This window comes from Acinonyx jubatus, chromosome F2, assembly GCF_027475565.1.
Source record: "Acinonyx jubatus isolate Ajub_Pintada_27869175 chromosome F2, VMU_Ajub_asm_v1.0, whole genome shotgun sequence".
Lineage (NCBI taxonomy): Eukaryota > Metazoa > Chordata > Mammalia > Carnivora > Felidae > Acinonyx > Acinonyx jubatus.
In genome coordinates, this window is record NC_069394.1 from 5,091,644 (window position 1) to 5,114,456 (window position 22,813).

The 22,813-nt window shown below is 49.1% G+C and overlaps 1 protein-coding gene across 4 annotated transcripts in view; it reads left to right on the plus strand.

Moving 5' to 3' along the window:
- FAM135B (family with sequence similarity 135 member B) overlaps nucleotides 1-22,813 on the plus strand; it is a 287,754-nt gene that overhangs the window by 257,032 nt on the left and 7,909 nt on the right. For all 4 annotated transcript variants that reach the window (XM_053208135.1, XM_027063841.2, XM_027063842.2 and 1 more), the window contains 6 exons: nucleotides 4,266-4,420; nucleotides 9,287-11,264; nucleotides 13,125-13,291; nucleotides 17,671-17,762; nucleotides 19,742-19,839; nucleotides 21,144-21,295. In XM_053208135.1, the coding sequence (XP_053064110.1) occupies nucleotides 4,266-4,420; nucleotides 9,287-11,264; nucleotides 13,125-13,291; nucleotides 17,671-17,762; nucleotides 19,742-19,839; nucleotides 21,144-21,295 (2,642 nt within the window). The remainder of the gene's footprint in view (nucleotides 1-4,265; nucleotides 4,421-9,286; nucleotides 11,265-13,124; nucleotides 13,292-17,670; nucleotides 17,763-19,741; nucleotides 19,840-21,143; nucleotides 21,296-22,813) is intronic.

The window sequence follows — 22,813 nt, forward strand, 5'->3', positions numbered from 1 at the left end:
GGATGGGATGGGCCAGAACAAGATGGAGCAGGAAGTACGAGTGAGATGTGTTTCTGAAACTTGTTTCCTTGTGTTTCTGGGAGTGTGGGATTGCACTCGTTTGCCGTATAAAATGAATGAAAATGAAAATGAAATGAATGAAAATGCCATGGGTTGCTATGTTTTATTTTTTTAAACTTTATTTATTTATTATGAAAGAGAGAGAGCAAGGGAGGGACAGAGGGGGGCAGAGAGATAGAGAGAGAGAGAGGGAGAGAGAGAATCCCAAGCAGGTCGGCGCAGAGCCCGATGTGGGGCTCGGACTCACAAACTATGAGATCATGACCTGAGCCAAAACCAAGAGTCCGACACTCAATCAACTGAGCCCCCAGGCGCCCCATGGGTTGCAACATTTTAAAACGCAGCGTTGCCGTGTTTAAAACGGTTTAGAACTGGCTGGTAGCAAGGGTCTGTTTTATTGTCTCTCTCTTCTGTCTCACCCGTGTCTAGACTGTGCTTTTCATACAGTAAAGCGTTCAGGGAAAGTTGCTAGTGGAAATGTTATGAATGAAATGTGAATGTCGGTCTGAATGGGAGTGAATGCAGGAAGACCGATACTGGTGGTCTAGCCCCTGGAACAATGACCATGGATTTATCACTCTGTCTTTTATGTTTTTCTGTAGTAATAATTGTAACACTCATCTTTAAAAAGCATTCATTTTACAAGATGCTGCCTATATAGTGTTGAACACAAGAGGCACTTTACCTGCCTTGCTGATGCTTTTTCTGTTGAGAGAACTCTGGTAAGAAGCCGTGCTGAGTGCTGTATGTTCATTGGCTCACCTAATGTTCACAATAACACTACGAGCTACGAACCGTTTTTATCCTCACTTCACCAAAGAAGAAACTGGGGTAGGGCACCTGGGGGGCTCAGTCGGTTAAGCGTCTGACTTTAGCTCAGGTCATGATCTTAGGGTTTGTGGGTTTAAGCCCCGCGTCGGGCTCGGTGCTGACAGCTCGGAGCCTGGAGCCTGCTTTGGATTCTGTGTCTCCCTCTATCTCTGTTCCTCCCCTGCTCACGCTCTCTCTCTCTCTCTCTCTCTCTCTCTCTCTCTCAAAAATAAACATTTAAAAAAATGTTTTAAGAAGAAACTGGGGAAACCAGGGCTCAGAGAGGCTAAGTAACTTATCTTAGACCACACAGCAAGCATGTGATATACACACGGACTGCTGGAGTCCAGATTCCACACTCCTAGCCTCCTCGTCATGGCTGTGCTGTATAGTGGTGATCCATTCTCCCAAAAAATACACGGAAGAACCAAACTGTGGATTTCTCAAGCTCTAAAATAGAAATATCCGTATATTGCCAGCTGTCTCGCTGGAGTCTGAGTAAATCTGAAATGGAAATAAGTAGGTGATGGACAGGGCCCTGGATGCTGCGTATAACAGATCTCCAGAACTTTCTCGTCTTATTTCCTTGAAACTCTATGCCCTTTACTTAGCATCTCCCCATTTCCTCAGCCCAGTCCCTGGCGGCCACCACTTTATTTTCTGATTCTGTGAATTTGACTATTTTCGACTCCTCCCGTAAGTGGAATAACACATCATTTGTCCTTCTGAGGCTGACTGATTTCACTTAGCATCGTGTCCTCGAGGCTCGTCCATGGTGTCACATATGACAGGATTCCCTTCTATTTTAAGGCTGAATAATATTGCATCGTTCTGCGTTTTCTTTAACCCTTTCCTGTTCATGGACACTTAGCTTGTCTCCAGAGCTGGGCTGTTGTGAATAGTGCCATGCACATGGGGGTGCACATATCTCTTAAACACCCTGGTTTCGGTTCTTCTGGGTAAGTACCCAGAAGTAGGATTGCCCGATCATATGTAGTTCTATTTTTAATTTTTCAAGGCACTTCCATACTGTTTTCGAAAGCAGCTGCGACATTCTACATCTGCATCAACAATATACAAGGGGTCCGACTTCTCCACATCCTCACCAACACTGGTTTTTTGGTTTGTTTTAACAAAAGCCATTCCCGGTGCGAGGTGATAGCTCACTGCATGTGTGCCCTGGAATTCTTAGTCATTTTTTTAAACACATGCTAAGCACTGTTTTAGGTGCTCGGTCACAGGCACAAAGTCTGTGCACATAATACACCACCTTCTAGCAGGAGGTAATTCCCTGCATAAAACAACCTAGACCTGACTCTCCTACAGCTCTCCTGCTGTGTTACAGTTACTTGATTAATCACCTGATCTATTCATGGCTATTAGCTCTTTAGGTCCAGAATCAAGTTTCCATCCTGGAGGTATACACCCTAGCTATGCACATGGGTGTCCGGTCGTATACCTTTGTAAAAAACTAAAAACGGGACGCAAATCCCACGTTCCGATGATGCCTAAGAAGTGCATATTTGAACAAAATACCATTTAAATATTCAAAGGAAGGTGCACAATATTAGGAAGTTGCTACAGCCTTCAGGGGCGCCTGGGGGGCTCAGTTGGTTAAGTGGCTGACTTCAGCTCAGGTCATGATCTCACGGTTCGTGAGTTCGAGCCCCACATCGGGCTCTGTGCTAACAGCTTGGAGCCTGGAGCCTGCTTCAGATTCTGTGTCTCGCTCGCTCTCTACCCCTTCCCTGCTCGTGCTGTGTCTCTCTCTGTCCCAAAAATAAATAAAACATTTTTAAAAATTAAAAACAAAAAAAGGAAGTTGCTACAGCCTTCATGGCTTTGAGGAAGATAATACATTGCTTATCTTTTTTTAAAAAAAGTTTATTTTGAGAGAGAGAGAGAGGGAGAGAGTACGCACAAGCAGAGGAAGGGCAGAGAAAGAGAGAGAGAGACAGGATCCCAAGTGGCTCCCTGCTGTCAGTGCAGAGCAGGATACAGAGCTCAATGTCACGAACTGTGAGATCATGACCTGAGCCGAGATCAAGAATCGGATGCTTAACTGACCAAGCCATCCAGGCGCCCTGTATCCTTTTTGACCATAGGTTAAAATCCAATGGAGAAATGAGAAGGAAATAAAATATTCATATTTCAAATGTATATTCAAAATTCATATGTAACATATCCATATGCATATGTTTATCATATTTGTCACCAAGAGTGCTGACTGGGAGAATTTTCCCTGGGCGCGTGTGGAACTGTGCTGCAGGAACAGGTGACCTGCCTCCACAGCTGACAAGTGACGTGGGGGCCTGCAGAGGTCAGGCTGCTCCAAAAAGAGTGACAGTCAGACAGAAAGTAGCTACATGTGCTTAGTTCTTCTCCCAAACTGGCCAACCCAGTAAGGCCCTCTTCTCCCCTTGTGCAAGTGTGATTGAGGCAGAATGGAGAAGATGACAGAATGCTCATACTTTTCCTTCGTGGGAGGAAATAAACTCTCTCCCTTATGCAGGGACTTGAGGAGAAGGGAATAAACGTTTCCCACCATCCAATCCTTTGAATGAGGAATACTGGTGGTTTCCAAGTCTGAAATGAAATTCCTGCTGGTGGAAGGGTATTCAGTTCATGGAGGAAGAACATGGGGCATTTTTTTTTAATCCTACTTAGAAGAACAAAAAACCAGGGCTCCTGAACTAGGGGAACTTACGTGCTAATCAAGGATGCTGGTGTCCACACAGCAAGCAATAAAAAAAAAAAAAATAGCAATTTTCGATGGTTCTTAATTCTTAACCTATAGGAGCTTAGAAATGCAGGAGTAAAGGATACGTAACTTGAAGTGTTTCCCCCAAAGTACTAATTTAAGATTCCTGCCATTTAGAAACTCAGTTCCTGCTCCGCTAGAATGGTATTTGTTGCTTCCCACTGAAATGGGGTGTGATAAAGTGCCCTGGTCATAAAATCACTGACCTCTAACCTCAGTGCCCAGGCAAGTTAGGATACAAAGCAGACCATGGCATTGGGGGCTGGGTAGGTGGCTGGGAAGAAAGGAAGAGAGGACAGACAGATGGTGGATTGTCAGAGCCTGCTGAACATTTTCTGAATGTTTTCTTGGGATAAGGGGCTGGAGCAATGATTCTTAACACATTTAAAACTTCCTTGGAGAGGTGCCTGGGTGGCTCAGTTGGTTGACTCTTGGTTTCGGCTCAGGTCATGATCTCCCGGTTTGTGAGTTCGAGCCCCATGTCAGGTTCTTTGCTGATGGTGTGGAGCCTGCTTGGGATTCTCTCTCTCCCTTTCTCTCTGCTCCAACCCCCACTCGTACTCTAAATAAATAAACAAACAAACTTAAAAAAAAAAGGCTTTCTTGGGTGCTAACCCGGTACGTGTGTCCCCAGGATACAGACCCACAGCCAGCTGTCTCTGGACATCCGGAATTCAGAGTATCTCACCACCATGCCCCCGCTGCCCGCAGAGTGTCTGGACATCGATGGTGACTGGAACACCCTGCCGGTTATCTTTGAGGACAGATACGTGGACTGCCCTGCAACAGGTTGGTCTTTGTTTTGGAGAGAACAGCGGGTCCCAGTCCTTTGCCCTATTTGTTTTCCGATAACAGTGGAACCAAATCAAGGAAGTCATTTGTCAGTTCAGGCTCCACCAGTGGGAGATGACCTTATGTCAGTGCAATTGACAGATCGATGTAACAGAAGGACAGCTGCAGTAAAGATCCCCTTCCTGACTCCTCCTGGGGTAAAATCGTACCAAGTGCCTCAGTGTTTCCACCTATAGAATGGGAACCAGATTCTCCCCTCACCAGAATACCGTGAGCATAGGATGGGCATCCTTTCTTATCCCATATGTGCAACTCAGATATAAAATCATTTCTCTTTGAATTCTAATGGCATTCGATTCAGACTCCTATGGAGTGCTTGCTTTGTGCCATGAACCAGACAAGGTATTCGAGAAAGCAGGCTGCATCAGTGATCAGATTGGTAGATGAGCTACTCAGCTCAGGGAGAAAAGACAGCGGGTTCCTGTGTATTTGTGTGTTTGTGTCCGATTCACAGTCTGTCTTGCTGGTGTTGCAGTTTGTTAATGAATTGATAGCTGGGCGGGGTGGGGGGGGGGCGCGGGGTGTGGCTGATGCACACCGGGCATTCGGGAGATGTTAGTCCTCTGTTCCCTCGCACAGCCCTGCTCTTGGAAACCCCAAAGCTATCACAGGTGACAGAGCTGAAGTAAACCCCTAGTCCCTGAAAGAGCCAGAAAATACCCCTCTGGAGGTTTTACCTGTTTTATCTTTTTAATCCTATTAAAAAACAGACAACCCAACCTCCTAAGCCCTATTTCACTGAGAGAAACTGAGGCTCGGGAGTATAAATATGTATTAAAGATCATGCAGCTTATAAAAGCCAACTGACATCTAGTGTCCACATCGTGTAGGACAGCCAGAAGGTAGGGGCTCTGGAGATGGCCAGCTACCCGGTGGTCAGACAAAGCTTATTCCAACTCTGCCTTGACACTGCGTGTGTAGGTGTGTGTGTATGTGTATGTGATCATTTTCGTTGCAGTTTTGTCATGTAGCTACAGGCAAGTTGAACAGTTAGAGAAGAAATTTAAAATAAGCACCCATGATCAGACCCCCTGATGGTATCATTAGGCCTCATTGCAGCCGATCTTCCAGTCTGTTTTCCTGTACATGTTAAAACAGACACCCCAGCGGATGTAAATCTCAGTCCTGCAACATCTCCGTGCAATTGTCTTACACAGAAATCAACCTCGGGCTGCAAGTCAACCTCAGGCTTTCTGGAGTTTCCCTGCTGGCCCTCACCCACTCTCCCCCATGTCAGTGCCCTAGACTTAGATGTGGCTGGGGTCGTCTTTCCAGGGTCATCTGCCCATGCAGTTTCCTCTAAGCTCTACATCTAATTTAGAACCAGCAGCTTCTGTAATGGACATGGGACTTGGCGGAGTCTGGGCCACCAGCACTAAGGATCCCGTCTTCCCAGAGGGACCTCAAGGCAATTGCTCTCAGAGGGTTGGCTGTCTCCTCAAGATTTCTCTCTACAGACCTCTCACCTGCTCCTTCCCCTCCCGCCCCCACCCCCATTTCCCCACTCAAAACTTTCCCTGACCTTCTTTGTTCCTTCACAATGTGCTGTGATGATTTAATCCCAGAGCAAAACCATTAGCAAATAAAGAACTATTTCCTTTTCCTCCAGGGGTTGGTGACCTTAATGTAATTTGCAATGAGGCCATCACATTTGCATTTCATTGTTTTAGCTAGTGAAGAAAGGGACAGAAAAGAGTCCCATTTCCATATGAAAATAGTAATATTTATTCATGGTTTGCTGTAATCCCATGGTAGATACCTACTGGGTACCAGTCACTCGGGAAGTCTGTCTGTATTGTCTGGATCCTTTTTCCCAGGTACCGGTCACTCCTAGGTCCCAAGGCAATTGAGCCATTTGCCTAAGGGCCTTAAAGGTTGGCCCCACTGCCTGAATTTGAATCTTTTCTCCAACCGTTGGTAACCATGTGAAACTGGGCAAAAAGAATTGTAATTTATATTCCGCAGGCCTACTGTGAGCAAGGGAGAGATCCAGCCACAGAACACGTAAGAGTGATCGGCACAAAGGCAGTTAGGAATGCATGTCAACTAATACCATGAGCTAGGATCTGACTACATCCATCCTCTTTGGATTAGATGTTCTGCTACTTTTTTGTCGCACAGTTGTGGCATGAAACCAGTGTTGCTAATTTTGACAGCCCACCTCCTCACTGGGCTTTCTGTGTCCTGGCATATACTGTCTGTGATCAATCAGAGGCATCTTTCATTTTTGTTCAAAGAACCCATCAATCCTCCTGTCTTCCTCTAATCTAAAGACCAGACTCCTCATTCATACAGGGCATTCGAGTTCATCCATATCGTGGGTTCTCTCTACCTATCCAACCTCATGCTCGCCCCACGTCCCTGTTCAGTCTTATTCCATTCACATGGGATCTGATGTCTGACCAGACTGTGCACCCCAGGCTTCTGGGTCTTTGCCCTTTGCTCTTCTCTGCACCCAGCACGACTCATTATCTCCTTCTCAGAAGAACCCAATTCATATTTTCCAAGGTCACAGCCCGCATGGTTCAGGTAGAGCCAACCATACTGTGCTATGTATGCTTCCCAATGTTTTGAAGATCCCTTGGAGACAGAGAGACTAGTTCATTATTATTACTGGTCCCCACCTCCCGTCTCCCTAACCCAGGGCCTCGTACAGGACTTTGTGCAGAGGCTCTGCCAATTATTATTTATGGATTCAGTCACACTGATGTTGTGGTTTTTTCAAACCGATGTAAACAGCTCACGAGAGTAATCGCCTTTTTTCTGCTACATTTCTGTTCTGTTCTCAAGTCATTTTATGAACACAGCTCAGGGACTATGTGGCGACCATGGTGCTAGCTGTGGGCGCACAGATATTCATACAACACAAGCCCTTCTCTGCAGTGGGGACAGGAAGTGCACAGGTGGATCCCATTATACATGGTAGTCGTGGTGGTGGTGTTACAGCACATGTGTGTAGAGGGGATGCTGGGAGTTTGCCCAGAGAACGTCTAACTTGTTGTTGGCCTTGGAAAAGCTCCCCTAGAGGAAGAGACATTTGCTCATCCCCTCAAGATGCAAAGAACATATCGACCTGAGGAAGAGACCCATTCTTTCCCAGTCTTTGGTCTACTCTTTGACCCAGTCATAAATTTCACTCCAAGGTGTGAGCTGTTGATATGTTGTAAGTGTCTCCTGATTCACTTCATAACCTCCTATAGTTGTTATATTCCTTTAACTTCTATGAAAACCGTATGAAGGATTTGAATGTTTTAAGTAAAATGAAAGCCTAAACCCCGTCTTCTTTTGTTTGCTGTATATGGGAAGTGAGTAACATATCAGATGGCTTTGTCGAGAGAGTGGTGGTTCAGACAGACATAGCAGGTACTTATTTTCTTTCATTTATGCTTTATTAGAAGGGAGAGAAAGAGAGATAGGGAGGAGGAGGGCGAGGGGGAGGAAGAGAGGGAGGTAGAGGGGAAAGTGGGGGTGCAGGGGGGAGGGAAGAGAAGAGACTGAGAGACAGGATGAGAGAGATAATAGTTTACCCTAGAGAAAAATAAGAGAAAGAAGGTCATGCTGTGACCCCCGCCATCCTACTGGGAAGATCAGAGTGACCTGGGAACCTCTGTGGTCTGAATGCCATGCGGGATAATTGCCCTGGGGACAGAGCTCAAGCTTGGAGGGTTTCCCTACAGAAGGCAGAGATCTGTCTTCCCCACATGTGCCATTTCCTATCGTAACTCTCCTGTGAGCTATGTCTGTGAGGCCTGCTGGTCACTATGAATCTGCCCATCCTAGAGTTGAGGCAAGTGAGCTCAGGTGGGAAAAAAAGGCTTATTTATTCTGTCGTTGTCCAAGGCCTCACGGCTGTGCCAGAGTCAGGATGAGAAGGCGGACCTTCCTGGATGCAAAGCTGTCTTTCTACACTGTCAATACTGTACAGAAGACAGGGAAGAGCTTTAATATTTAAAAGTGGTAATTGTCAAAACTGTTTTGATAAGTAAAAGGTAAATCATGAATAATGATATCTGACAGTTTTGCATTAGTGCACGGCGATTCTTACGCTGATTACCTGGTGTTCGGTTGAGTTACGCAGGTCAAGGGCACAGCCTCTGATAAGGCTGCCCCCGGGTCAGACCCAAGCTGGAGGGCTCCTGGGCCACCCGTGTTCCTGACCAGCTGGCTACCAATTCAGGGCTTCCTACCAACCCCTCAGGTTTGACGATTTGCTAGAACTATTCACAGAATTCAGGAAAGTGCTATGCTTATGGTTACAGTTTTAACATAGAGGATCCAAATATAGACCAGCCAAAGAAGAGACCCATAAGGCAAGGTCTAGAAGGGTCCCAAACACGAAGCTCCGTGACCAGTGCCCCCAGGATTGGTCATCCAGGCAAATCAATGTGTAGTGCCACCAGGAAAGCGTATTCAAGCCCCAGTGTCCACAGTTGTTGTTGGGGTTGGTTGAATCGTTGGCCACGTGATTGAACTACTCTCCCGGGAGATTGTCCTGGTGTTATCTGGCGACCAGTGGTTGGTCTTTCTCGCATGGCCAGTCCCCATCCTGACTCATTTCCTTAGCGTAAACTATTAAAGGGCTCATCTTGAGTCACCAGGCTAGCATACGCCTTCAGGGCCTGCCAGCCACAAATAACAAAGACCTTTCCATCACTTGGGAAATTCCACGAGTTCAGGGCTTGTCCGCCAGGAACCAGGAACAAAGCTCAGCCAAGTTTTTGATTATACCGTCAGGCTTCTGGATAATCTGTGGGCATAGATTCATAAACGACAAACATTCTTCTTTCTTTTTTCTTTTTGTAGGGCACAGTTTGAGTGTTTCCCCGAATTTTGATGTTCAAATAAGTCCCGCAATAATGAATCTGAAAGACAGAGAAGAGAGCCCGGTTGTAAATAGAAAATCACCTTTCAGGGAAGACCTTGTCTCGCCCGCCATGAAACCACCCCAGATGGACTCCGACGAGGAAGTTCTGAGGTGTCCAGAGGCAGATGACAGTGCAGCTACACCAAAACAGGTGGATGTGTGCTCCGAATCTCAGGTGTATCTGACAATCGGTGAGGTCCAGAACAAGGCAGGTTTGCCTGAAGATGAATGTTGGGCTGGCCCGAGGGCCGATGTTGGAACACGTCCCCTGGCAGATGAGGACCTGCCCAGAAGGAGGCCGGGTCCAGAGGATGGCCAGCCCCCGGTACTCACCTACATTGATGTGAAATCTAGCAATAGGGACCCGTGCGGCCCTGAACCCACGGTGGTCGTTAGTGCTCAGCACGAGAGTGGGCACTCCCGAGATAACTATGAACCCGCCAGAACTGTGCCGGGCAAGGAGGTATCAGGTACAAGTCGTCCACATGCCATCTCTTCAGAGAAAACAACACTCCGTGAGTTAAGTCCTCTAGGAAAGGTTGCAGACCGAGACGGCAAGGTGGTGCTGCTAAGCCTGAAGCTCATCCCCTCTGAGCCCTGCGATCCACTGAACTCTGCTTTGAGGGATCCCTTGGATGTTAGGGCTTCCCCAAAGGACCCTCCCTCAGAGGAGCAGGAGGAAGTGTCGGTGCTCTCTGGGGTCATCAAGAGATCTTCTTCCGTCGTCTCCGATTCAGGCATTGAGAGTGAGCCGAGCTCTGTCGCTTGGTCCGAGGCGCGAAGCAGGGCCCCGGAGTTACCCAGCGACCGGGAACCCTTGCACCATCTGCTTCGAAGACACGGCCTGCACAGGAACTCCTTGGAGGGCGGACACACGGAGAGCAACACGAGTTTGCCGAGTGGGATCCAGGCGTCCCTCACCTCCATTAGCTCTTTGCCTTTTGAGGAGGAGGAACGGGAGTTGGCCCTCACCAAGTTGACCAAGTCCGTATCTGCACCCCAGATCAGTAGCCCGGAGGAGTCTGCTGGAGACACAGACGCCATGCAGCAAGGTGGGCCTCTTGCTGAAAGTTGCACCGTGCCCGTCGAGACCATAGACTCCCCGGGATCCAGGACGCGGGACGCTGGGGCACAGGTGGTTTCAGGTGCCGACAACCAGCAGGGCCCCGGTTACATAGACATCCCCAAAGGTAAAGAGAGTCAGTCTGAGCCTCAAGGACCTTGCTGTCTTGATGGCAGGATGGAGAACCCTCCAGGTGTGGAAACCAAAGGTCTTCATTTAAAAATACCGCGTATCATAGCCCTTGAAAACCCTGGGAATGGATCTTTCCCTAGAGTACTAAAGGAGACCCCAAAGGGCATGCCTGAGGACTTGAAACTGGAGAAAGGAGCTCGTTCCCACAGCAGCATCTCAGATGATGAGACTGTTGCCCACCGTACGGTGCCTGCGTTGAACTATACCGCAGTTGCTGACGCCGTCGACCTGGGCTCAGCAGGCAAGCAGAGCAGCTCACCTTGTATCATGGATGATGCAGAGTTCAGCAAGGGAGCCAATGCTGTCCTGGAGGCTGGGCGTGAAGCGGGCACTGCGTGCCCCACCGTGACCCACTCCGTTCACTCCCAGGTCTTAGGAGACCAAGAGCCAAGGGCAGGCACTTCCGTTATGGTGTCCCACCTGCCCCCGGCAGAGACCTTCACCCTGGACAGCCTGAAAGCCGTGGAGGTCGTCAACCTGTCCGTGTCTTGCACTGCCACGTGTCTCCCTTTCTCGTCTGTGCCCAAGGAGACCCCTGCCAGGGCCGGATTCGCTTCCAAACAGACCCCATTGCCTATCACTCACCAACCTTTGGGTTCCTTTGGAGTCGTTTCCACTCATTCCAGCAAGTTGGAGGAAGAAGTCAGTGAGAGGATGTTCAGGTGAGCTTGCTGACAGCTTACCCACCCCAGCACAGATTTGGGTTTGCCCACATATTTCTCAATTCCATGCATCCGTCGAGATAGGAGTTAGTTCCCGACTTAGATAACGTAATATGCTTCTATCATACAAGTCCGAGATACAGGACAGTGCAAGTCAACACGCTCAGTAAGCCCATCTCTCAAATACAGCCACTGCATAAGTTCTCTACACTTTTTTTCTACGTACATCCCTATATATTCTTCTTTTGCCAAAATTGGATAGTTCTATACAAACTCTCTAAGGGTTTTTTTCAACTTTAATATATTGGGGACTTTTCTATATTTACAGATTTATTTTTGCATTCTTATTTTAACGTTTAAACAGTATTGTCTAGGTATAGCTCGATTTATTAAAAACTCCTTTAGAGATGGGCATTTCAGGTTTTATTCTTAGTTTTTATTGTGAGAAACAATTCTCTTACGACTGTCACGCTACCTCTATCTTTGCACGTAGAGAGGGCAGTTCCTCAAGAGGCTTTGGGGAAATTTCATCAGATTTACCTCCTAAGCCCCCTTGTACAATTCCTACATTTATCATCCCTTTTGCAATGCCAAAATCCATGCCTGCGTCTTCTCATTGGGTTTGTATTCATCGTGCTCCCTCATCTATGAACTATACATTTGATTAAGTATATCGTGGAATCATTTGATTACTCTCCTGCAAAATGATGGAGAGTTACCTATTAACGGTATCCACGAAAGAGATTGCACAGGCAGGTAAACTCTGGATCCCTTACTTATAAAGAACATTAAGTACCTATTACGCTCCTGTTGTCAGTTTAGCAAATAGAGAACAAGCAGTGCCCCAAGCCTGGTTGGGTTGTCCTGGCTGGCACCGTACTTCCAGCCTGACAGGGAGACAGAAAGACGAGAGAAGTGAGAGAGGGCGGCTGGGTAGATGGGATGGTTCCCGTGTGTGCACAGCTGAACCAGGAGAAGGACCCAATCGGGGTAGTGAGTGTGCATAGAGACGGTGGCTAGGGGAAACTTTAGACACGACTACAGAGCAAATACGAGACACATGGTGATGATGGTGGTGGTGATGACGGTGATGATGATGATGGTGATAAGTCTGGTAATAGGTCATTGTTTTTTACTATTGAATCAGTCTGGAGGACTGTCCTAAGCATTTTGCGTATATCGCTTAACATACAGAATAGTTTTATGAGTTAGATAATCGTGTCTTCTCCTTTTACAAATGAGGAAAGGAAATGCAGAGAGGTTACGTGGGTGGCCCACAGCTAGTAAATGTCAAAGCTGAGATTCTGACCTTAGCAGTCAGACTCCCAAGTCTGTGCTCTTAACCACCACCTTGCCCAAGAATCAGGCAAGCCCGGTGGGAAGGCATCTCAGACAGGCCTGAATGCACAAAGACGTAGGAGTAAGCGAACTTAATTCACGCAGGGAAACATGAGCAGTGTGTTCCCTTCGGAGGCTGGGAGATGCTGCTGAGAAGCAGGTGGAGTCCAAGCCCTGGTAGCCTTGTGGGCCACTTTGGGAAACTTTCCCTCTGGGGAGATCTTTTCAAGGATCGCATGGATCCCTAGAGCTGAACAGAATCTTAAAAGTCCCATTCCATGCAGAAACCACATAGAAATCTGCAGAAACCAAGCCAGTAACGCTTTTCCCGGGACGCTTTCCTGGCTCCTTGTGGAGGAAAAAGCTTCCCTTACCAGCATCTCCCGGGGCCTCATATCCTGCCTTTGCTGCTCGCAGACACTTCTTTGTACATGTGCATCATTTCCACTCCCCAGCTCAACTCATCTCCTGCTCAACACGGCACACACAGCGTGGCTTCTGATTAATTAGTGTATTCTCCAGTTTTTATCAGGCCAAAGAAAAATTTAAAAAAGAACTGAAGATTGCTGGATTTCTGTACAGTGACTTATCTGTACTAGCTTCTGATATACCGTATTTCCCACCAGAGGAAGAGGAAGAAAATTTGGAAGATGGGATTCACCTGGTAGTCTGTGTCCATGGCCTAGATGGTGAGTCCCAAAAAGGTTTCTTCCGCAGAATTCTGTGCTGTAAACCATTTATGATATTTATGAGTTAATTTGAGTCAGGTACTTGTTCAACTGTGTCACCAGCAACCATGGAGTGGTGGCATGTTGGTCTAGGGAAATGACATGGCCTTGTGCCCAAAGATGAGATCTCTGACACAAAAATCTTTTAAGTAAATGAAATACATAAAAAAGTGCAATAATGCAGTAATGGAATAATTAATGGAATGAAGGAAGGAAGAAATGACTAAATAATGAATGGAACTAATGAACAAAAATAAAAGAACAAATGGATGGATGGATGGATGGAATGAAATATTAATGGGATGCATGAGTAGTTAGAATGTGTGGATTAATGAGACCCATGAGTCAATAGAAGGAGGGGAGAAATTCAGTGGATTCATTTCGAGGGGCTCAGGTTAGTAGCCTACGCTATGCTGTTGCCTACTTTTATTCATTTCTCACTTATGGGGCAACACCAGGCACTGTACCAAATTCTGGGATTGCAGAGACCCAGCATGGTTCCTGATCTTAAAAAGTTCTTAATTTCGTGAGATTAGCCAATGTGGTCCAAGGGAAGAGAGAAGGGAGGGGGGAAAGGCTCCTCCCTACCCTGCCCCCTAAATGACTAGTCCCCAGTGTCAGGTCTCTTTAGGGTTTCTGAGGTCAGTCCAAAGGCGCTGTGCTATAAGATAACAGAACTTACCAGCTCAGCCTGGACCAAAGGCAAGAACTTGCTCCTGCCTCCCCTCGTGAATTTCAGCTTCTCCCTAACTGGCTGAAGAAAGCGATCAGATCAACTAGAGGTACGGGGTGTCTGAGTTCTCCTCAAGCTCAAGTTTACATCATAATTGATCTGAAAGCTGGAATGTGGAACATGATTGGACATCCACTTTGTATGGACTCCAGTGCATAACTAGCGTCAGGCAAGAGAAAGGACTTCCCTGCGGCAACATAGGTGACGAGTGGCAAAACCTGTGGTCACAGTCTTCTGCTGACAATTTATTAGGGAGTGGTGGTGTGCTGTCCTTCAAGGACACACTCTTCTTTATACTCTTAATTTTCAACCTGGGGGCTAATGCGTTTTATTGTCTGGCCATATGCCTTGGGTACCAGGACACTCAGTCTAACGGGTCTATTTGGTGAAGTGTCTAATAATCCAGTGGTGAACAATAGATTTTAGAGGAGGAGGAGGAGAAGGAGGAGGAAGTGGAGGAGGAGGAAGAAGAGGGGGAAGGGGAGGAGGGGGAGGAAGAGAAAGAGGGGGAGGAGGTGGAGGGGGGAGGAGGGAGGAAGAGGAGGAAGATGAAGGGCGGAGAGGCAGCAGTAGCATTGGTTTATCATATCGACTCATCAGGGGCCAGACATCCTTCGAGATACTTGACACATATGAATGCCATTGATCATCACAACCGCCCTGCAGAGGAGGTGTTGTTATTGTCCCATTATCACTGGGGAAACTGAGTCAGGGGAAGCTAAGTAACGTGTGTGAGTTCCCACAGTTAATGTGGTTGAGCCAAGGTGAAAACCCAGTGGAACTGTCAGGCTCCAGAGCCCATGGTTTTGTTCTGCGTTATGCCAACAAGTTCATCTCTTCCCCTGTCCAAACGTCGGTCCCCATCGCCATTTAAGTTATCTTTTACAAAGATCTTGTCAAGGGGCACCTGAGTGGCTCAGTTGGTTAAGCGTCCAACTCTTGATTTAGGCTCAAGTCGTGATCTCATGGTCCGTGGGCTCGAGCCCTGCATCTGGCTCTGCACTGACAGCATGGGTCCTGCTTGGGATTCTCTCTCCGCCCCCCACCCCTCTCTTTCTCTCTGCCCCTCCTCTGCTTGTGCTCTCTCTCTCAAAATAAATAAATAGGAATTTAAAAAGGATCTGGTCATGCCAGTCCATTACTGAAAACTCTTCTTTGTAGCTGCTAGAAGATAAAACTCCTGTCTCAGAAAGCTCCTAGCATGAAAAGCCCTTTAATTCCTACCCTCCCCGCCATCACCTCCTGCCCTCTCCCTCCTGCGGTTGCATCAACTCCCTGCCTTTCCCAGGGATGTGTGCATCCCACACCACTGTGTCTGGTCACCCACGGCTCTCCCTCCAGTGAGCTGTCCCCGCTCAGCGCTGACTTCAGCACTTCCCAAATCCCAGCCGTTCACATACCCTTCCCCAGTTTTACTCCACCAGGTACCTTGTACTATGACTCCAAACTTCATACTGCAATTGGCGTGTTTTTGGAATGTATTTATTTTATAAAAAGAAACGTCAGATGACTTCCACAAATAAAATCCTGGAATCACTTGCCACCCAGGAGAGTAATGCTAAAAGTAATCACAGTGAAACGAAGATAATCTTACTGGAACGGCCCCACCGTCAGAAGACGGTGCTTGAGACTCACGCGTCTGTCTCATAAAGTAAGAAGCTACTGAAGACAGACTTGATTTTAAGTGGGACTTCAGATCAGAAGGGCCGCAGACACAGTGACTCTCTCGCTCACCGGCACCACGTGACACAGGAGCTAAGGTCAGCTCAGCATCAGGTGGCACATGCCCCTCTTATCTGATAGTGAATTAAAATAAGAAAGACCCTCAATCTCTTCCTTAAAATGAGGAAGCTTGTCAGGCCAGAGGCTTTTGTTCTTTGTTTTGTTTTTTTTTTTTCCCCACCATGCCTGTTGGAGAAGGAGCAGAGAAGCTTCACCAATGTTTGAACGATGTCAGAAACCTTGTGCTGACAAGTACAAGTACAGGCTTATCTACTGGGCAGAAGATCTTCAGAAAGACAAGTGATATCACACACAGGTTTTTTTATTTTATCTTATTTTTTTAGTTTTGCTTTTTAGAAGGAGAGAGAGGGAGAGTGGGGGCAGGGAAGGGGCGGGGGGTGGGGAGAGAGAGAGAGAGAGAGAGAGAAGGAGAGAACCTCAAGTAGGCTCCACGCCCAGTGCAGCATCCTACACGGGGCTCAGTTCCACAACCCTGAGATCATGAGCTGAGCTGAAATCCAGAGCCGGATGCTCAACCAGCTGGGCCACCCAGGGGCCCCACACGCGGGTTTCTTTCCAAGGTCACTTCTTCAGCTCCAGGTACATAGGTCCAGACTCTACAGGGTTGTACAGGACCCACTTGTTCAAATTCCACTTCCCAGGATATGTTTATATCAACAGAGAACCGAAGAAGTTGGTAAGAGTTATGAGTATTCATACAACTCTTCGTGATGTTCCCCAAAGCCCAAGATTTCTAGGCTCGTAAACACCCTCAGTGTAACACCTTGTCCGATCATATTTTCTGAGAATGTTTTGAGCTACAGCGAGTTCTCTCTCTCTCAGCGGCTGAAGGAGAGGGGACATTATCGTCCCTTACTTAGACTCCTCATGCTGAATATAAACACTTGCTACTCTTCTCTGTGAAGGCCATGTCCTGGAATGTCAGTAGGTAGCTTTAAATAAGAACAATGACGGGACCAAAGGGCCTAATTGTATTGTCAGAAATGAATAGGAAGAGGGACGCCTGGGTGGCTTATTAGGCTCAGATCTATCACTGATGGTTTACAAACTACTTTGAAACTCTGGTTATATGGTAAAATAGGTCACCTATCTATCCACCGACGAGCTTCTAGCTTTCGACTCTGCAGGGACCCGTTGGAGGAATAGGTCAAAAATCCATTAAGATGGAGTTGAGCGCCATAGTCTGCCTGAAATGGACGCCCAAGAACACTTGAATACGAAGCTTATTCTGTTCTATTAGATGCATTCTCCACGTGATTTTTACGTTGGGTGCTACAAGATGCCCCAGATTCCTAAGCTGTCATTCCTCTGTCCCGGTGGTCACTGGGGACCAGACGGAGTCCATGAAGCTGGCACTTGCATGACTCCTGTTCCCAAGGACGATTGTCATTTTGTTGCAGGTAGAACTATGCCCCCACTGGCCGGTCTGGGGGACTTGCTGGCTGTAAGTGGCAGAACTAGACTTTGTATTTGGCAGGAACTTGAAGGAGGGACATGTAGATGTCATATCGTGTCCCGTCAGCCAGCAAGTGGCACCCCTTGCCGTGGACAGAAGTGTCTGTAGAGGAGGAGGAGTGAGTGTATCTGTGATTGTTCTGTGTGTGGAATGTTCATGAGTCACACAGTCATGGATCAGGCAGTGATTCCCCTGAGGTAGGACTACTAGAAAGGCCGTGACCTTGTGTTGGGGGGTGGGGGGAAGCACAGGACCTCTAGGTTGGACTTGTTTTAGCTGTTTTTATTATCTGCTTCATGAACAAATGGGACCTGGGGGGATCGGAGAAGAGGGGGAGCTGAATCCCTTGTGTGTCAGTTTTGATATAAGTAACCGTGGGTCTGGGGTGGGGGTGTCTCTCGTTTTTAGGGAACAGTGCAGACCTCCGCCTGGTGAAGACTTTCATAGAGCTGGGACTTCCGGAAGGAAAGCTGGACTTCCTAATGTCCGAGAAGAATCAGGTATGACCAAAGCAATAAAAAATAAAAACAAAACAAAACAAAAAAACCCACATCAGAACTAAAAGAATCCCTCAATCATGTCCTATATGAAACCCCTAAAGTCACCCTGGTTGTTCAAGGACGCTCAGCTAGAAGGGGGGCCTGCCAGAGAGCACTGGTCAGCATTCAAGATGGGCTGGGAAGAAATGAGTCATTGTTTCCTTTTGGAGGGTGCAGAAATAGTACGGAGTGAAAAGATGTCCGTCAGGTGCCTGGGGCCTTTGGCCTCTGAGCTGTCACCCACAGAGCATAAATGATGGGAGTGTCCCTGCGTCTCTACTGGGTGAAGGGGGCTGTCACAGGCGTAATTCAGCCCCTGTGATGCAGCCCTCATGGCAGAGGGTTTTAACCAGGGTACCCTGGGGACCATTGGACTGGATCTAACAGAAGTCATGAATTGGTGTGTGTGTCGGGGGTGGGGGGTGGTCACTCAGGAATGATTATATTCCGTGACCTGTTGTCATTATTTCTTGAAAGTTGTAAACGTCATGAGCAAGTGGATTTCCAGTACATCCCTTTAAAAGCACCCTGGTCAGGGGTGCTCGGGTGGCTCAGTCGGTTAAGCCTCCGACTCTTGATTTCGTCTCAGGCCATGATCTCACGGTTCGTGAGTTCGAGCCCCGTGTTGGGCTCTGCACTGACAGTGCGGGGCCTGCTTGGGATTCTTTCTCTCTCTCCCTCTCTCCCTGCCCCTCCCCTTCTCTCTGTCTCTCTCAAAATAAAGTTAAAAAAAAAGCTTACAAAATAAGCAAATGAAAGCACCCTAGTTGCTATCAGTTTTTAAACCTACTCTGTCCTCCAGAACATTTCTCATCAAAGTCTGCTCCGCCCTTGTAATTGCTACCATGTATTCAATAACCCCTGTTAAGTTAACGGTACACAGCTGAGGAAACAGGGCCTGGAAGGCTGGGGGTCTCGAACATAGCGGCCTCTGTCTTAACTGTGATGCGAATAGTTTACCGAATGCTTACACTGCGGCTAAGGAACAGGCTGCATGGTCCGCCTTCAGGACTTGGAGGAGACAGGTTTGCACTGGGGAAGAACAGTCCCGGGCGCAGGTCCTGTAAGCAGGAGAGCTGGCCTGCACACGTGGTTCTGTCCCCCTCTGTGACACTGAGACATTGACCAGAGCGTTTCATCCCTCCAGAGCCTCAAGGACCATTGAATGGCAGGTGACAGTGAGCCAAAGGCCTTCTCTCCACTCCTCTTCTTCCCCACCCTGGTGAATACTCATAAGACCTGTTGTTCACCTCTGGAGCTGGTGCCCCATGCAGGTGCAAGGAGCCCATGACACTGGCCGACAGTTCCACTAGTGAGAAATGGTTTTCATGTTGGCCCTGGATCTCCCTCCCCAGAGTTCCCATCTGTTTCCGAAAGTTCACCTTTGAAGTTATATAAACCAACCTAGCCTGTCTTCCCCATGCCCTCCCTTGAAGGTTTTCAAAGACACAGATGACGTTTCTCCTCTTCCTTTGATGCCCGTGTCCTCTGACAATCTGTGTGGAGTCACTGATGGCTTTGGATCCTTCCCTGGACATGGCCTGGGAGTGCGGTCTCGAGGCTGAGCTGGGGAGAGGGCAGGGTTTTGAGGCCAGGCAGGCTTGGGTGCCAGTCCTGGTGGCACGGGGCTCACCCTTGGAGCCCGTCTCCTCGCGGTGCGGTGGGGCCAGCAGTCAGCGGGCACGTGCAGTGCCTGGCACGCGACGTGGAGGTAGGAGCTGCCTGGTCTGTCCATCCTGCTTCTCCCGTTCGTTTCCAGCCACCCTCCTGACTGAGGGTTCTCCAGCGTCCCGAGTGTCCTCCTTAGAGCCCCGGACTGTGAGCCCCTTTCCTTGGCGCTGAACCCCCTGCCCCCTGTGATCCCAGCACAGTTCCCAGAACGTGCCGCCGTGCCCCAGGGAAGACCCCGCCCTACAGCCGTCCCCTCTCTCCTCTTCCAGGTGGACACATTTGCAGACTTTGATACCATGACAGATCGCTTGTTGGATGAGATCATTCAGCACATCCAGCTGTACAACCTCTCCATATCCCGAATTAGGTAAAAGGAAGCCACAGGGAGTTAATGCCGGGGGAAGAGGGGTGACCTTCCTGGATGTTGGCTGCATACAGCTTCAGCGTACTGCCTTCTGTCCGCCACCGTGACAGGCTAACTTGTGACTTACTGGGGTAGACGACTCCCAGAGCGGAAGCGAGTGGGGGAGGAGGAACGTTGGGTAGCTCAGTAGGAAGGGACTGGGCTCCAACAAAAATCCCTCGGTTTGAACCATTATTCTTCTAACACTCACACGTCCGAGTACCGACTGGGCCATGCAGACTCTTGCAAGCTTCCCAAATCTCGGAGCCTCTGGTTCCCCACCCGCCAGGCGGGACCAGCCCCGGCGTCCTGTGGCACCTAGCGGAACACGTCACTGCCTGGTGAGAGGTTTCCGTCTGCGCTCGTTCCCTCCTTCCACTGTGGCAGTTAGCTTGGCTGAAATGTTTCGCGATCCAAGTGGCAGTAAATGGCTTGTGTCTTTGTGCGTTTGCCATTTGTGGACACGGTGGGGTGTCCTTCCACGGGCATTAGCCCGCTGAGGCCTCAGAGACAAAGTGTCCCTTCTGTATCTCACCATGAGGAGTCAGAGGCCTGTAGAGATGAGGTGAAAGTCACAGGCCACCAGCGAGGGAAAGCAATCTCGTAGACTCCTGTTCATTTCCGTACGTGGCCTGTTTTACGCTCACCATGAGCAGAGGTGGGGCGCTGCATACCTTTCGTGTGCTAGGGTTTCGATCGACCGGCCCTCGATTGGATGATGACGGTGTGTTGGGTCCACAGATGTGTGAGGGGCCGTGTGACTGGAGCCAAGCAAGTAGGAGGGTCTCAGACGGCATGAGCCGACAGCGGGCGACTCAATAAGTGTGAAATGACAGTGAGAAATGAGTACATTGCAGAGGCCGTCGGAAGTCAGATCGTGAAGGGCCTCATAGGCCGGGCCAAGGAAATGGGGTTTCGTCCTGTGAACGAGCAGGATGGTTCAGTGCCCAGTGTGTATTTCAGAAAGCACCCCCGGGTGGCTGGGGAGGAGACACAGAGGGCACACAGGGATGCTGCAATAACAGAGAGCCGGGCCACACGCCCGCACTTCCGGCCACACTGGGCAACAGTGGCCTCGCTCCCAAGGCCTCCATCTCAGGCGAACTGTGGCCAGAATCTGGAAACCCAGCGAGGATGGGGTAGCAGCCCTCATTCTCTTTGCCCTTTCCCCCGAATCGGGGTGGGGGAGGGAGGCGGACCCCGTGGTGCCGCCCGCCCAGCCGCTGGCCTCCTGAGGCCGCGCTCACGCGCCGTTTCTGTCCTAACAGCTTCATTGGCCACTCCCTTGGCAACATCATCATCCGGTCGGTCCTAACGCGGCCCCGGTTCCGGTATTACCTCAACAAACTGCACACATTCCTGTCGCTGTCCGGGCCTCACCTGGGGACCCTGTACAACAACAGCACGCTGGTTAGTACAGGTAAGACTCGCCCAAGCCCCATCACCCCCGCCCCCCGCTATCCATTCGGAGCAGTGGGAAGATGAAAACAGAAGCAGATGTTCTCCTCGATGGAATCTGGTGGCTTCAGAGCCTCTTCAGGCATGGGATGCCGAGCAAAGGCTTTGGCCTCGGAGAGAGGGCCTCTCGTTTGTGAGTCGAGTGAGCTCAGACTAGATGCGCCCCAGGATCTCATCTGTGAACAGAAGCGTGATGCCCCTGGGTCGTGGCTGGAGGAGACTGAGGCACAGAAGTGTGGAGGGGGCAGGAGGCCTGGGGCTGTTCGGGCTGTGGTGACACATCCTCACAGACCAGGTGGCTCGTAAACGACAGAAGTGTATGCCTCACAGTCTGGAGGCTGCAAGTCCAAAACCAAGAAGCAGGCAGATCCAGGGCCCAGGGAGGCCCCACTTCCTGCCTCACAGGTGGCACCTTCTTTCAGCCTTCAGCATGACGACTCTGGACAAGACATTTTCATCTCTCTGCTACTCAGTTTCCTTCCTTTTTTTTTTTTTTAATGTTTATTTATTTTTGAGAGAGGGAGAAAGAGAAAGAAAGTGCACGTGAACGGTGGAGAGGCAGAGAGAGGGGGGGACACAGAATCCAGAGCAGACTCCAGGCTCTGAGCTGTCAGCACAGAGCGCGACACGGGGCTCGAACTCGCAAGCTGTGAGATCATGACCTGAGCCGAAGTTGGACACTTAGCCGACTGAGCCACCCAGGTGCCCCATCCTTACTTTTTAAAATGGGGCTGTGTATGTGTGTCTGTTTGTGTGTCTGTATGGATGCATTTGAGACATGGATACGTTTATGATGTGACTGTGTATGTTGTGTACCTTTGCATGTCTGTAAACGTGTATCATCTCTCTTTGTGTGCAGTGGTGTGTGTGTGTGTGCGCGCAAGCGTGTGTGAGAATTGTTGAGGATTAAGCAGAAGGAAAGAAGAAGCTTGCTAACACACACACGCATCACCCGTAGCCGGATTCTCTTCTTCTCACTGGCACGGCCCGCAGCTCTGAGGCTCCCACAATTTCCTCTGTCCTGTCAGGCTGGGGACACCACGGAGGGTAAGGAAGCAAGGTTCACTGAATCTTGGATAGTGAGCAGACTTTCCAAGGTAGCGAACGGTGGGACACGTTTTCTGGTGCAGAAGAAATGGTGCGTGTAATAGCATAGAAGCATGGTGTAATCAGCAAACAACAGAAACGCCGGGTGACCGAGAGGGGCAGAAGATGACAGTGGTGCTCTCAGCAAAAGCCTGATGATGAAGGGTCCCGAGGGATGTGATGGGGGTGGACTGCCCAGCAGATTGCACGGATGCTCCCCAGGGGCCGGTGACTGTTGGAGCCCAAGGAAGGCATCGGGTCTCGCTTAGCAGCTAGTTTATTAAATCACGCTCCTGACAAAGACTTCAGTGGTCCCCGATCGCCCCAATCCGTTAGGTGGCACCTTGGGCCACCCCGAGGTTCTTTGCGCCCTGCCCAGCTCCCAGGCCCCTGC